A 12299-nucleotide genomic window follows, 5' to 3' on the forward strand; every position below is an offset into this window, starting at 1 on the left:
AGTGGAAACTTGTTTTTGGTTTCTTGCTGTTAATCGCTTCTTCCCCCTCTCTCTCTTTCTTTCTGGCAGTAGAAGACAATGTGATAGAGGAGCAGCACAGTCCTGGGCAGACTGCCAATCCGAGCGGTAATGCTCCATTTCATATTTCATAATTCGGGTCTGGAAAGTGGAGCGTGCGTGTGATCTATGGAATGAAGTGTGTTTCAACCATTAAGATATGTTACTGCTCCTTGTGTGTTTGCTCACCTGTGTGTGTGTGTGTGTGTGTGTGTGTGTGTGTGTGTGTGTGTGTGTGTGTGTGTGTGTGTGCGTGTGTGTGCACGTGCGCGCGCACGCGTGTGTGCGCGCGTGAGAGAGCATTTAAATCAGATGCTGTAAAATGCATGCATTGTGTGTATATTGTATTCATGCCTGTTTGTTTGTGTGTGTGTGTGTGTGTGTAGGTACAGTTGAAGTAGGAAGTTTACATACACCTTAGCCAAAATACATTTAAACTCAGTTTTTCTCAATTCCTGACATTTAATCCTAGTAAAAATGCCTTGTCTTAGGTCAGTTAGGATCACCACTTTATTTAAAAAATGTGAAATGTCAGAATAATAGAAGAGAGAACGATTTATTTAAGCTTTTATTTCTTTCATCACATTCCCAGTGGGTCAGATGTTTACATACACTCAATTAGTATTTGTTAGCATTGCCTTTAAATTGCTTAACTTGGGTCAAACGTTTCGGGTAGCCTTCCACAAGCTTCCCACAATAAGTTGGGTGAATTTTGGCCCATTCCTCCTGACAGAGCCTTTTTAACTGAGTCAGGTTTGTAGGATCCTTGCTCGCACACGCTTTTTCAGTTCTGCCCACAAATGTTCTATAGGATTGAGGTCAGGGCTTTGTGATGGCCACTCCAATACCTTGACTTTGTTGTCCTTAAGCCATTTTGCCACAACTTTGGAAGTATGCTTGGGGTCATTGTCCATTTGGAAGACCCATTTACGACCAAGCTTTAACTTCCTGACTGATGTCTTGAGATGTTGCTTCAATATATCCACATAATTTTCCTGCCTCATGATGCCATCTATTTTGTGAAGTGCACCAGTCCCTCCTGCAGCAAAGCACCTCCAAAACATGACGCTGCCACCCCATGCTTCACGGTTGGGATGGTGTTCTTCGGCCTGCAAGCCTCCCCCTTTTTCCTCCAAACATAATGATGGTCATTATGGCCAAACAGTTCTATTTTTGTTTCATCAGACCAGAGGACATTTCTCTAAAAAGTACGATCTTTGTCCCCATGTGCAGTTGCAAACCGTAGTCTGGCTTTGTTTATGGCGGTTTTTGAGCAGTGGCTTCTTTCTTGCTGAGCGGCCTTTCAGGTTATGTCGATATAGGACTCGTTTTACTGTGGATATAGATACTTTTGTACCTGTTTCCTCCAGAATCTTCAAAAGGTCCTTTGCTGTTGTTCTGGGATTGATTTGCACTTTTCGCACCAAAGTACGTTCATCTCTAGGAGACGGCTGCGTGGTCCCACGGTGTTTATACTTGTGTACTATTGTTTGTACAGATGAACGTGGTACCTTCAGGCATTTGGAAATTGCTCCCAAGGATTAACCAGACTTGTGGAGGTCTACAATCTTTTTTCTGAAGTCTTGGCTGATTTCTTTAGATTTTCCCATGATTTCAAGCAAAGAGGCACTGAATTTGAAGGTAGGCCTTGAAATACATCCACAGGTACACCTTCAATTGACTCAAATTATGTAATTTAGCCTATCAGAAGCTTCTAAAGCCACGACATCATTTTCTGGAATTTTCCAAGCTGTTTAAAGGCTCAGTCAACTTAGTGTATGTAAACTTCTTACCCACTGGAATTGTGATAGAGTGAATTATAAGTGAAATAATCTGTCTAAACAATTGTTGGAAAAATGACTTGTATCATGCACAAAGTAGATGTCCTAACCGACATGCGACAACTATAGTTTGTTAACAAGAAATTTGTGGAGTGGTTGAAAAATGAGTTTTAATGTATGTAAACTTCCGACTTCAACTGATTGTGTGTGTGTTCACGTCTTTGTTTCCTATTCTCTGATAGAGGTGAATAGAGCTCACAGAGCAGATGAATGTGTTCTGTCTGCTGGTGTGGCATTCACCGTAGGCCCTCCAGGAACAGAGCAGTAATCCAGGTCAGGCTCACAGAGAGCCCCCTATGAATGAGGCCTGCTACTGATCACATCCACCACGCGACCATTCTTTCATTTCATTTGTCTCTGCTAAAGGTTAAGTCTCATTTGTGGTTATTTTAAACCTGATATGGATGGCTTTGCCCAGCAGGTTGGGGACCCTGGGTACTCACACAGCCACACACACTGCCTGGCACCTAGCAATGTAGTGAGTCCAGTAGCGTTTACACACCTCCCTCTCTGGGCCCCTTCAGACAGAGAGAAATGCAGAAACAGGAAACACAAGGGCTGTTTTACTACAGTATGTCTGCTGATGAGGTGTTTTATTGGTTTTGTGTCAGAGATTTAGGTCTCTTTCCCTCAGCCCCCTCCTAGTGTATTTGTGTCTGTTCACTATTTACCTGTCTTCCTCGGCCATCTCTGAGTAAAACAGTCTTGTGCATAAGGCAAGAGCACCATGCCCATGCCAATCTAGTCTACGGCTGTGGTGTTTTGTCTAGGTATGTCTAGGTGTTGGTTGGGGAGAGTCATGCTCCGTATATCTGGGAGTTGGTTGGGGGAGAGTCATGCTCCGTATATATGGGAGTTGGTTGGGGAGAGAGGCAGGCTCCGTATATCTGGGAGTTGGTTGGGGAGAGAGTCATGCTCCGTATATCTGGGAGTTGGTTGGGGAGAGAGGCAGGCTCCGTATATCTGGGAGTTGGTTGGGGAGAGAGGCAGGCTCCGTATATCTGGGAGTTGGTTGGGGAGAGAGGCAGGCTCCGTATATCTGGGAGTTGGTTGGGGATAGAGGCAGGCTCCATATATCTGGGAGTTGGTTGGGGAGAGAGGCAGGCTCCGTATATCTGGGAGTTGGTTGGGGAGAGAGGCAGGCTCCGTATATCTGGGAGTTAGTTGGGGAGAGAGGCAGGCTCCGTATATCTGGGAGATGGTTGGGGAGAGAGGCAGGCTCCGTATATCTGGGAGATGGTTGGGGAGAGAGGCAGGCTCCGTATATCTGGGAGATGGTTGGGGAGAGAGGCAGGCTCCGTATATCTGGGAGTTGGTTGGGGAGAGAGGCAGGCTCCATATATCTGGGGGTTGGTTGGGGAGAGAGGCAGGCTCCGTATATCTGGGAGTTGGTTGGGGAGAGAGGCAGGCTCCATATATCTGGGGGTTGGTTGGGGAGAGAGGCAGGCTCCATATATCTGGGAGTTGGTTGGGGAGAGAGGCAGGCTCCATATATCTGGGGGTTGGTTGGGGAGAGAGGCAGGCTCCGTATATCTGGGGGTTGGTTGGGGAGAGAGGCAGGCTCCGTATATCTGGGAGTTGGTTGGGGAGAGAGGCAGGCTCCGTATATCTGGGAGTTGGTTGGGGAGAGAGGCAGGCTCCATATATCTGGGAGATGGTTGGGGAGAGAGGCAGGCTCCGTCCTCAGCCACTCCAGCGGCAGTAGATGAAGCGCTGGGCTTATGAGCTCCTGTTTCCCCTGGTTCCCTGGGACACCTCCTGTCATCCACAGCCAACAGCGGGCTAATGAGAGCCCCTGATTACAATGACCCCTCAGACACACGCACACACGCCTCTCTCTCCTCTCCTCTCCTCCACACCTTCTTCCCCCGCCTCCTCCCTCTAGACGCCATCTCCTGAGTGAGGGGAGACAGCAGCGACTTGATCGATGTCTGCCTGTGGAGAAATCAAGAGGGCACACAAATTAATTTCTCACTTTTCTCATTTGAGTTTGTATGGCTGATTTTCTTTTAACCCTCTCGTCAGATGCAGTGTAAATGATGCTAGTAGAAGTTGCAGAACTTTACTAAAATATAGGACAAGATTATTGTTATTGTTTTGAATAATTTTTCATTTAGTCTTTCATGTCATTTCACCTGTTATAGTGCCTTGAGAAAATATGATTTTGGACCAATGATCAAGAACAGTATTGGGTTTAAACCCCTTTATATTTAAATGGCAGATCTAACATTACAGGACCTTATGGTTAAACCATTGTCCATCAAGAGGTTTTGGATGTAAAAAAATACATCAGCTTCTATTCATGCTTGTAGGCCACTGATCAGTGATTGACATGGTCACAATACCCATTAGCCCCTTGATAAGCCCCTATCTAAATCAGACGTGATGTGTCGAGGGCTTGGCTCAAGAGAAGACCCCCAGCAGTGTTCCTCTATGAGCCTGTATGTTCATTGTGTCTTATAGCCAGGTACCTACTGTATTATTATTCTATAAGCCACACTCATGTTTGATGTATAACAGAAGAGGAAAAAAGGGGAAATTATTACAAAATAGGTCTCTGGTAAAGAAGAAAGAAAGACAGCATTTTAGTTAGCTAGTGCGGAGGACAGGAACAGTATGATATGGAAGGTTTAATGAGGCAGAGTGCTTTTTACCCGGAGAGAGAGTGTGGAACAGGCTTAAGATCCACAGCTTGGCTTTACAACTGCCGTCACTGCCTGTGTGGAATTATAACCACATGCTCCGCGTTCTTTCTTCTCTCTTTTATATCTGCTTTTCTTTCTCTCCTGGCTGTGGCTGGTTGGGGCTGTTTTGTGGAAGACGGTGCCTGCTCCAGCTAGAATCGGAGTGGACTAAGCTCTGGGTCTGAGAAAGAGAAAGGGTGTGTGTGTGTGCCTGTGTGTGTGTCTTAGTGTGTTTGTATTCTTATAACAGGCGTACATGCTTACATGCGTGTGTGTCTGTAGTAGAGTGTGTTAGATCTGAGGGGTTGTCTGGATGGCGACATACTCTTACTCTAGTGCAAGCTAGTGGTATATATCATAGTGTCGGCTGATGGCTGAGGCAGCCCCAGATCAATGCACTGCAGGGCTTGCTTCGTACAGCAGGAAGAGGAAAGGACTCTTTCACTCCAGCACTTCTCAAATCATATTCTCTATTATTCATTTCCTTTGTTGTTCGACTGCACTAATGGCATGGCAAGGCGCTTCGTTCAATATTATCACTCACAGAGAGAGAGAGAGAGAGAGAGAGAGAGAGAAAGAAAGAAAGAGAGAAAATCAAATCATGTTTCTCATTCGTGCGCTTTGATTTCCTTACCTTAGTGTTCTTATATTTCTTTTGGTGCATTTTAATGGTGAATGATGCCACCTGTGTTACCTGTGGCATGTGGTGGTTCCTTTATCATGTCAGCTATTGTTTCGGTTGTTTGCTCTACATCCTCCAGTAATAGTTTGGCCACGTGAATCAAAAAAATGTAATATCAAATCAAATTTCATTGGTCGCATACACATATTTAGCAGATATTATTGCGGGTGTAGCGAAATGCTTGTGTTCCTAGCTCCAACAGAGCAGTAGTATCTAACAATTCACAACATACACTACGGTTTAAAAGTTTGGGGTCACAGAAATGTCCTTGTTTTTGTCCTTTAAAATAACATAAAATTGATCAGAAATACAGTGTAGACATTGTTAATGTTGTAAATGTCTATTGTAACTGGAAACGGCTGATTTTTAATGGAATATCTACATAGGCGTACAGAGGCCCATTATCAGCAACCATCACTCCTGTGATCCATTGGCACGTTGTGTTAGCTAATCAAAGTTTATCATTTTAAAAGGCTAATTGATCATTAGAAAACCCTTTTGCAACTATGTTAACACAGCTGAAAACTGTTGTCCTGATTAAAGAAGCAATAAAACTGGCCTTTTTTAGACTAGTTGAGTATCTGGAGCATCAGCGATTGTGGGTTCGATTACAGGCTCAAAATGGCCATAAACAATGCACTTTCTTCTGAAACTCGTCAGTCTATTCTTTTTCTGAGAAATAAAGGCTATTCCATGCGAGGAATTGCCAAGAAACTGAAGCTCTTGTACAAAGCTGTGTATTACTCCCTTCACAGAACAGCAAAAACTGGCTCTAACCAGAATAGAAAGAGGAGTGGGAGGCCCCGGTGCACAACTGAGAAAGAGGTCAAGTACAGTGGAGTGTCTAGTTTGAGAAACAGACACCTCATAAGTCCTCAACTGGCAGCTTCATTAAATAGTACCTGCAAAACACCAGTCTCAACGTCAACAGTCAAGAGGCGACTCTGGGATGCTGGCCTTCTAGGCAGAGTTCCTCTGTCCAGTGTCTGTGTTCTTTTGCCCATCTTAACCTCTCTTGGGTACTTGAGACTTCAGCGTCCCACCTCTTCAACAGCCAGTGAAACTGCTGGGCGCCAAATTCAAATATAGAAATACTCATTACAAAAATTCAGAAAACAAAACATATTTTACATAGGTTTAAAGATTAACTTCTTGTGAATCCAACCACGGTGTCAGATTTAAAAAATGCTTTACGGCGAAAGCATACCTTACGATTATTTGAGAACATTGCCCAGCAGACAAGTCATTACAAACAGTAACCAGCCAAGTAGAAGAGTTACACAAGTCAGAAATAGAGATAAAATTAATCCCTTACCTTTGATGATCTTCATATGGTTGCACTCAGCAGACATCAATTTACTCAATAAATGTTCCTTTTGTTCGATAAAGTCTCTTTATATCCAAAAACCTCAGTTTTGTTTGCGCGTTTTCTTCAGTAATACACAGGCTCAAACGCAGTCAAAACAGGCAGACAAAAAAATCCAAATTGTATCTGTAAAGTTCATAGAAACATGTCAAACGATGTTTATATTCAATCCTCAGGTTGTTTTTAGCCTAAATAATCGATAATATTTCAACCGGACAATAACGTCGTCAATATAAAAGGTTAACAAGAAAGGCACTCTCTCGGTCGCGCGCATGAAAAAGCTCTGTGACACTTTAGGGTCCACTCATTCAGACTGCTCTTACTTCCTCATTTTTCAGAATACAAGCCTGAAACAATTTATAAAGACTGTTGACATCTAGTGAAAGGCATAGGAACTGCAATTTGAGTCCTAAGTCAATGGATACTGTAATGGCATTGAATAGAAAACTACAAAACCAAAAAAAAACGACTTCCCGAATGGATTTTTCTCAGGTTTTTGCCTGCCAAATCAGTTCTGTTATACTCACAGACACTAGTTTAACAGTTTTGGAAACTTTAGAGTGTTTTCCATCCAAATCTACCAGTTATATGCATATCATATCTTCTGGGCCCGAGAAACAGGCAGTTTAATTTGGGCATGCTTTTCATCCAAAATTCCGAATGCTTCCCCCTACCCTAGAGAGGGTAATCATTTATTTTTATTGGCCAGTCTGAGATATGGCTTTTTCTTTGCAACTCTACCTAGAAGGCCAGAATCCCAGAGTCACTGTTGATATTGAAACTAATGTAAAATAATGGAATTAAGAAATATATAAATATTAGGACGAGCAATGTCAGAGTGGCATTGACTAAAATACAGTACAATAGAATGCAGTATATACATATGAGATGAGTAAAGCAGTATGTAAACGTTATTAAAGTGACTAGTGTTCCATTATTAAAGTGGTCAGTGATTCCATGTCTATGTACACTGCTCAAAAAATAAAGGGAACACTTAAACAACACAATGTAACTCCAAGTCAATCACACTTCTGTGAAATCAAACTGTCCACTTAGGAAGCAACACTGATTGACAATAAATTTCACATGCTGTTGTGCAAATGGAATAGACAACAGGTGGAAATTATAGGCAATTAGCAAGACACCCCCAATAAAGGAGTGGTTCTGCAGGTGGTGACCACAGACCACTTCTCAGTTCCTATGCTTCCTGGCTGATGTTTTGTTCACTTTTGAATGCTGGCGGTGCTCTCACTCTAGTGGTAGCATGAGACGGAGTCTACAACCCACACAAGTGGCTCAGGTAGTGCAGCTCATCCAGGATGGCACATCAATGCGAGCTGTGGCAAGAAGGTTTGCTGTGTCTGTCAGCATAGTGTCCAGAGCATGGAGGCGCTACCAGGAGACAGGCCAGTACATCAGGAGACGTGGAGGAGGCCGTAGGAGGGCAACAACCCAGCAGCAGGACCGCTACCTCCGCCTTTGTGCAAGGAGGAGCACTGCCAGAGCCCTGCAAAATGACCTCCAGCAGGCCACAAATGTTCATGTGTCTGCTCAAACGGTCAGAAACAGACTCCATGAGGGTGGTATGAGGGCCCGACGTCCACAGGTGGGGGTTGTGCTTACAGCCCAACACCGTGCAGGACGTTTGGCATTTGCCAGAGAACACCAAGATTGGCAAATTCGCCACTGGCGCCCTGTGCTCTTCACAGATGAAAGCAGGTTCACACGCACATGTGACAGACGTGACAGAGTCTGGAGACGCCGTGGAGAACGTTCTGCTGCCTGCAACATCCTCCAGCATGACCGGTTTGGCGGTGGGTCAGTCATGGTGTGGGGTGGCATTTCTTTGGGGGGCCGCACAGCCCTCCATGTGCTCGCCAGAGGTAGCCTGACTGCCATTAGGTACCGAGATGAGATCCTCAGACACCTTGTGAGACCATATGCTGGTGCGGTTGGCCCTGGGTTCCTCCTAATGCAAGACAATGCTAGACCTCATGTGGCTGGAGTGTGTCAGCAGTTCCTGCAAGTGGAAGGCATTGATGCTATGGACTGGCCCGCCCGTTCCCCAGACCTGAATCCAATTGAGCACATCTGGGACATCATGTCTCGCTCCATCCACCAACGCCACGTTGCACCACAGACTGTCCAGGAGTTGGCGGATGCTTTAGTCCAGGTCTGGGAGGAGATCCCTCAGGAGACCATCCGCCACCTCATCAGGAGCATGCCCAGGCGTTGTAGGGAGGTCATACAGGCACGTGGAGGCATCACACACTACTGAGCCTCATTTTGACTTGTTTTAAGGACATTACATCAAAGTTGGATCAGCCTGTAGTGTGGTTTTCCACTTTAATTTTGAGTTTGACTCCAAATCCAGACCTCCATGGGTTGATAAATTTGATTTCCATTGATAATTTTTGTGTGATTTTGTTGTCAGCACATTCAACTATGTAAAGAAAAAAGTATTTAATAAGAATATTTCATTCATTCAGATCTAGGATGTGTTATTTTAGTGTTCCCTTTATTTTTTGGAGCAGTGTATATAGAGCAGCAGCCTCTAAGGTGCAGGGTTGAATAACCGGGTGGTAGCCGGCTAGTGACGGATATTTAACAGTCTGATGGCCTTGAGATAGAAGCTGTTTTTCAGTCTCTCGGTCTGAGCTTTGATGCACCTGTACTGACCTCGCCTTCTGGAAGATAGCGGGATGAACAGGCTCGGGTGGTTGATGTCCTTGATGATCTTTTTGGCCTTCCAGTGATGCTGTAGGTGTCCTGGAGGGCAGGCAGTGTTCCACCGGTGATGTGTTGGGTAGACCGCACCACCCTCTGGAAAGCCCTGCGGTTGCGGGCGGTGCAGTTGCCGTACCAGGCGGTGATTAAGCCCGACAGGATGCTCTCAATTGTGCATCTGAAAAGTTTGTGAGGGTGTGAAGGATATTTTGCTTTGTGAAGAAACAGTCTTGAAAATGTTAATCTTGTCTTTGGTGTCTTTAACAATCCTTGGTTCCTGCCGGTGCCTGGTAAAGATATGAGGGGGGGCCATCATGACCTCCTCTTTAGGACCGTCTGGCAGAATGCCCAGAATATGTTCTTTAACTTAAGATAGGAGACGGCGCCAGACACATGCCGGAACCAACCCTATGAACTATGCTTATGTAACGTGTCTGTAACCAGTATATAAGGGAACTAACGGGAATGCCCCGTAATAGCTCCTGATCGACATGTGTACATGGTGCATTGAGTTGGTTGGTACCTCTCCAGCGCGCTGATAGTAAACAATGAGTCATGTAAGATTGACTTCAGGTGTCCCTGTGTAAGATTTTCCATGACAAGGGTCTGAGGGGCCAAGACGAATTCCTTCAGCCTCCTGAGATTGAAGAGGCACTGTTGCGCTGTTCTTCACCACACTGTCTGTGTGGGTGGACCATTTCAGATTGTCAGTGATGTGTACGCCGAGGAATAGGAAGCTTTTCACCTTCTCCACTACGGTCCTGTCGATGTGGATAGGGGCGTGCTCCCTCTGCTGTTTCCTGAAGTCCACGGTCAGCTCCTTCGTTTTGTTGCCTTTGAGGGAGAGGTTATTTTCCCGGCACCACTCCGCCAGGGCTCTCACTTCCTCCCTAAAGGGTGTCTCGTCATTGTTGGTAATCAGGCCTACTACTGTTGTGTTGTCTGCAAACTTGATGATTGGGTTGGAGGTGTGCATGGCCATGCAGTCATGGGTGAACAGAGTACAGGAGGGGGCTGAGCACGCACCCTTGTGGGGCCCCTGTGTTGAGGATCAGCGAAGTGGAGGTGTTGTTTCCTACCTTCACCACCTAGGGGCGGCCCATCAGGAAGTCCAGGACCCAGTTGCACAGGGCGGGGTTCAGACCCAGGGTCCTGAGCTTAATGATGAGCTTGGAGCGTACTATGGTGTTGAAGGCTGAGCTATAGTCAATGAACAGAATTCTTACATAGGTATTCGTCTTGTCCAGATGGGATAGGGCAGTGTGCAGTGCGAAGGGAATTGCATCGTCTGTGGATCTATTGGGGCGGTAAGCAAATTGAAGTGGGTTTAGGGTGACAGGTAAGGTAGAGGTGATATTATCCTTAACTCTCAAAGCACTTCATGATGACAGAAGTGAGTGCTACGAGGCAATAGTCATTTAGTTTAGTTACCTTTGCTTTCTTCGGTAAATGAACAATGGTGGACATCTTGAAGCAAGTGGGGACAGCAGACTGGGATAGGGAGAGATTGAATATGTCCGTAAACATTCCAGCCAGCTGGTCTGCGCATGCTCTGAGGACACGGCTAGGGACGCCGTCTGGGCCGACAACCTTGCGAGGGTTAACACGCTTAAATGTCTTACTTAGTCCGGCCACTGAGAATGAGAGCCCACAGTCCTTGGGGCCAGGCCGCATCGGTGGCACTGTGTTATCCTCAAAGCGAGCGAAGATGGTGTTTAGCTTGTCCGGGAGCAAGACATCGGTGTGGCTGATTTCCTTTTGTAATCCGTGATTATCTGTAGACCCTGTCACATACGTCTCGTGTCTGAGCCGTTGAATTGCGACTCCACTTTGTCTCTGTACTGACGTTTTGTCTGTGTGATTGCTTTATGGAGGGAATAACTATACTGTGTGTATTCAACCTTATTCCCTGTCACCTTGCCAAGGTTAAATGCAGTGGTTTGTGCTTTCAGTTTTGCACGGATGCTGTCATCTATTGAAGGGAGGGCGGGCGAGGGCCTTGTAAACATCCCGGAAGGGGGAGTAGCAGTGGTCAAGTGTTTTTCCAGAGCGAGTACTACAGTCAGTGTATTGACAGAACTTCGGTAGTGTTTTGCTCAAATTTGCTTTGTTAAAATCCCCAGCAACAATAAATGCGGCCTCAGGATATGTGGTTTCCAGTTTGTATAAAGTTCCATGTACTTCCTTGAGGGCCGCTGTGGTATCGGCTTGAGCGGGAATATACATGACTGTGACTATAACCGAAGAGAATTCTTTTGGGAGGTAATACGGTCGGCATTTGATTGTGAGGTATTCTAGGTTGGGTGAACAAAAGGACTTGAGTTTCTGTATGTTACCACAATCACACCATGAGTAGTTAATCATGAAACATACACTACTGCCTTTCTTCTTCCCGAAGAGTTCTTTATTCCTGTCTGCGCGATGTACTGAGAACCCAGCTGGCAGGATGGACGGCGACAGTATATCGCGAGAGAGTCATGATTCCATGAAACAGAGTATGTTACAGTCCCTGATGTCTCTCTGGAAGGAGATCGTCGCCCTGAGCTTGTCTACTTTATTGTCCAGAGACTGAACATTAGCAAGTCATATACTCGGAAGCGGTGGATGGTGTGGACGCCTCCTGAGTCAGACTAGAAGTCCACTCCGAATACCTCTTCTCCGCCGGCGGCGTCTTGGAGCAGCCTTTGGGATAAGTTAAATTGCCCTGGGGGGTATGAACAATGGATCCAATTCGGGAAAGTTGTATTCCTGTGTCACGTTCCTGACCTGTTTTTCCTTTTTCTTGTATTTATTTAGTTGGTCAGGGCGTGAGTTGGGGTGGGTTGTCTATGTGTTATTTTCTATGTTGGGTTAATGTGTTGCCTGATATGGTTCTCAATTAGAGGCAGGTGTTTGACGTTTCCTCTGATTGAGAACCATATTAAGGTAGGCTGTTCTCACTG

The 12299-nt window shown here is 45.5% G+C and overlaps 1 protein-coding gene across 10 annotated transcripts in view; it reads left to right on the forward strand.

The window, feature by feature from the left end:
- Positions 1–12299, forward strand: part of LOC139550672 (zinc finger protein 521-like) — a 161241-nt gene that overhangs the window by 15084 nt on the left and 133858 nt on the right. For 9 of the 10 annotated variants that reach the window (XM_071361719.1, XM_071361727.1, XM_071361722.1 and 6 more), the window contains exon 2: positions 70–126. In XM_071361719.1, the coding sequence (XP_071217820.1) occupies positions 70–126 (57 nt within the window). The remainder of the gene's footprint in view (positions 1–69; positions 127–12299) is intronic. The other variant, XM_071361721.1, reaches the window with a different exon arrangement.

This window comes from Salvelinus alpinus, chromosome 23 (genome assembly GCF_045679555.1).
Source record: "Salvelinus alpinus chromosome 23, SLU_Salpinus.1, whole genome shotgun sequence".
Classification (NCBI taxonomy): Eukaryota; Metazoa; Chordata; class Actinopteri; order Salmoniformes; family Salmonidae; genus Salvelinus; species Salvelinus alpinus.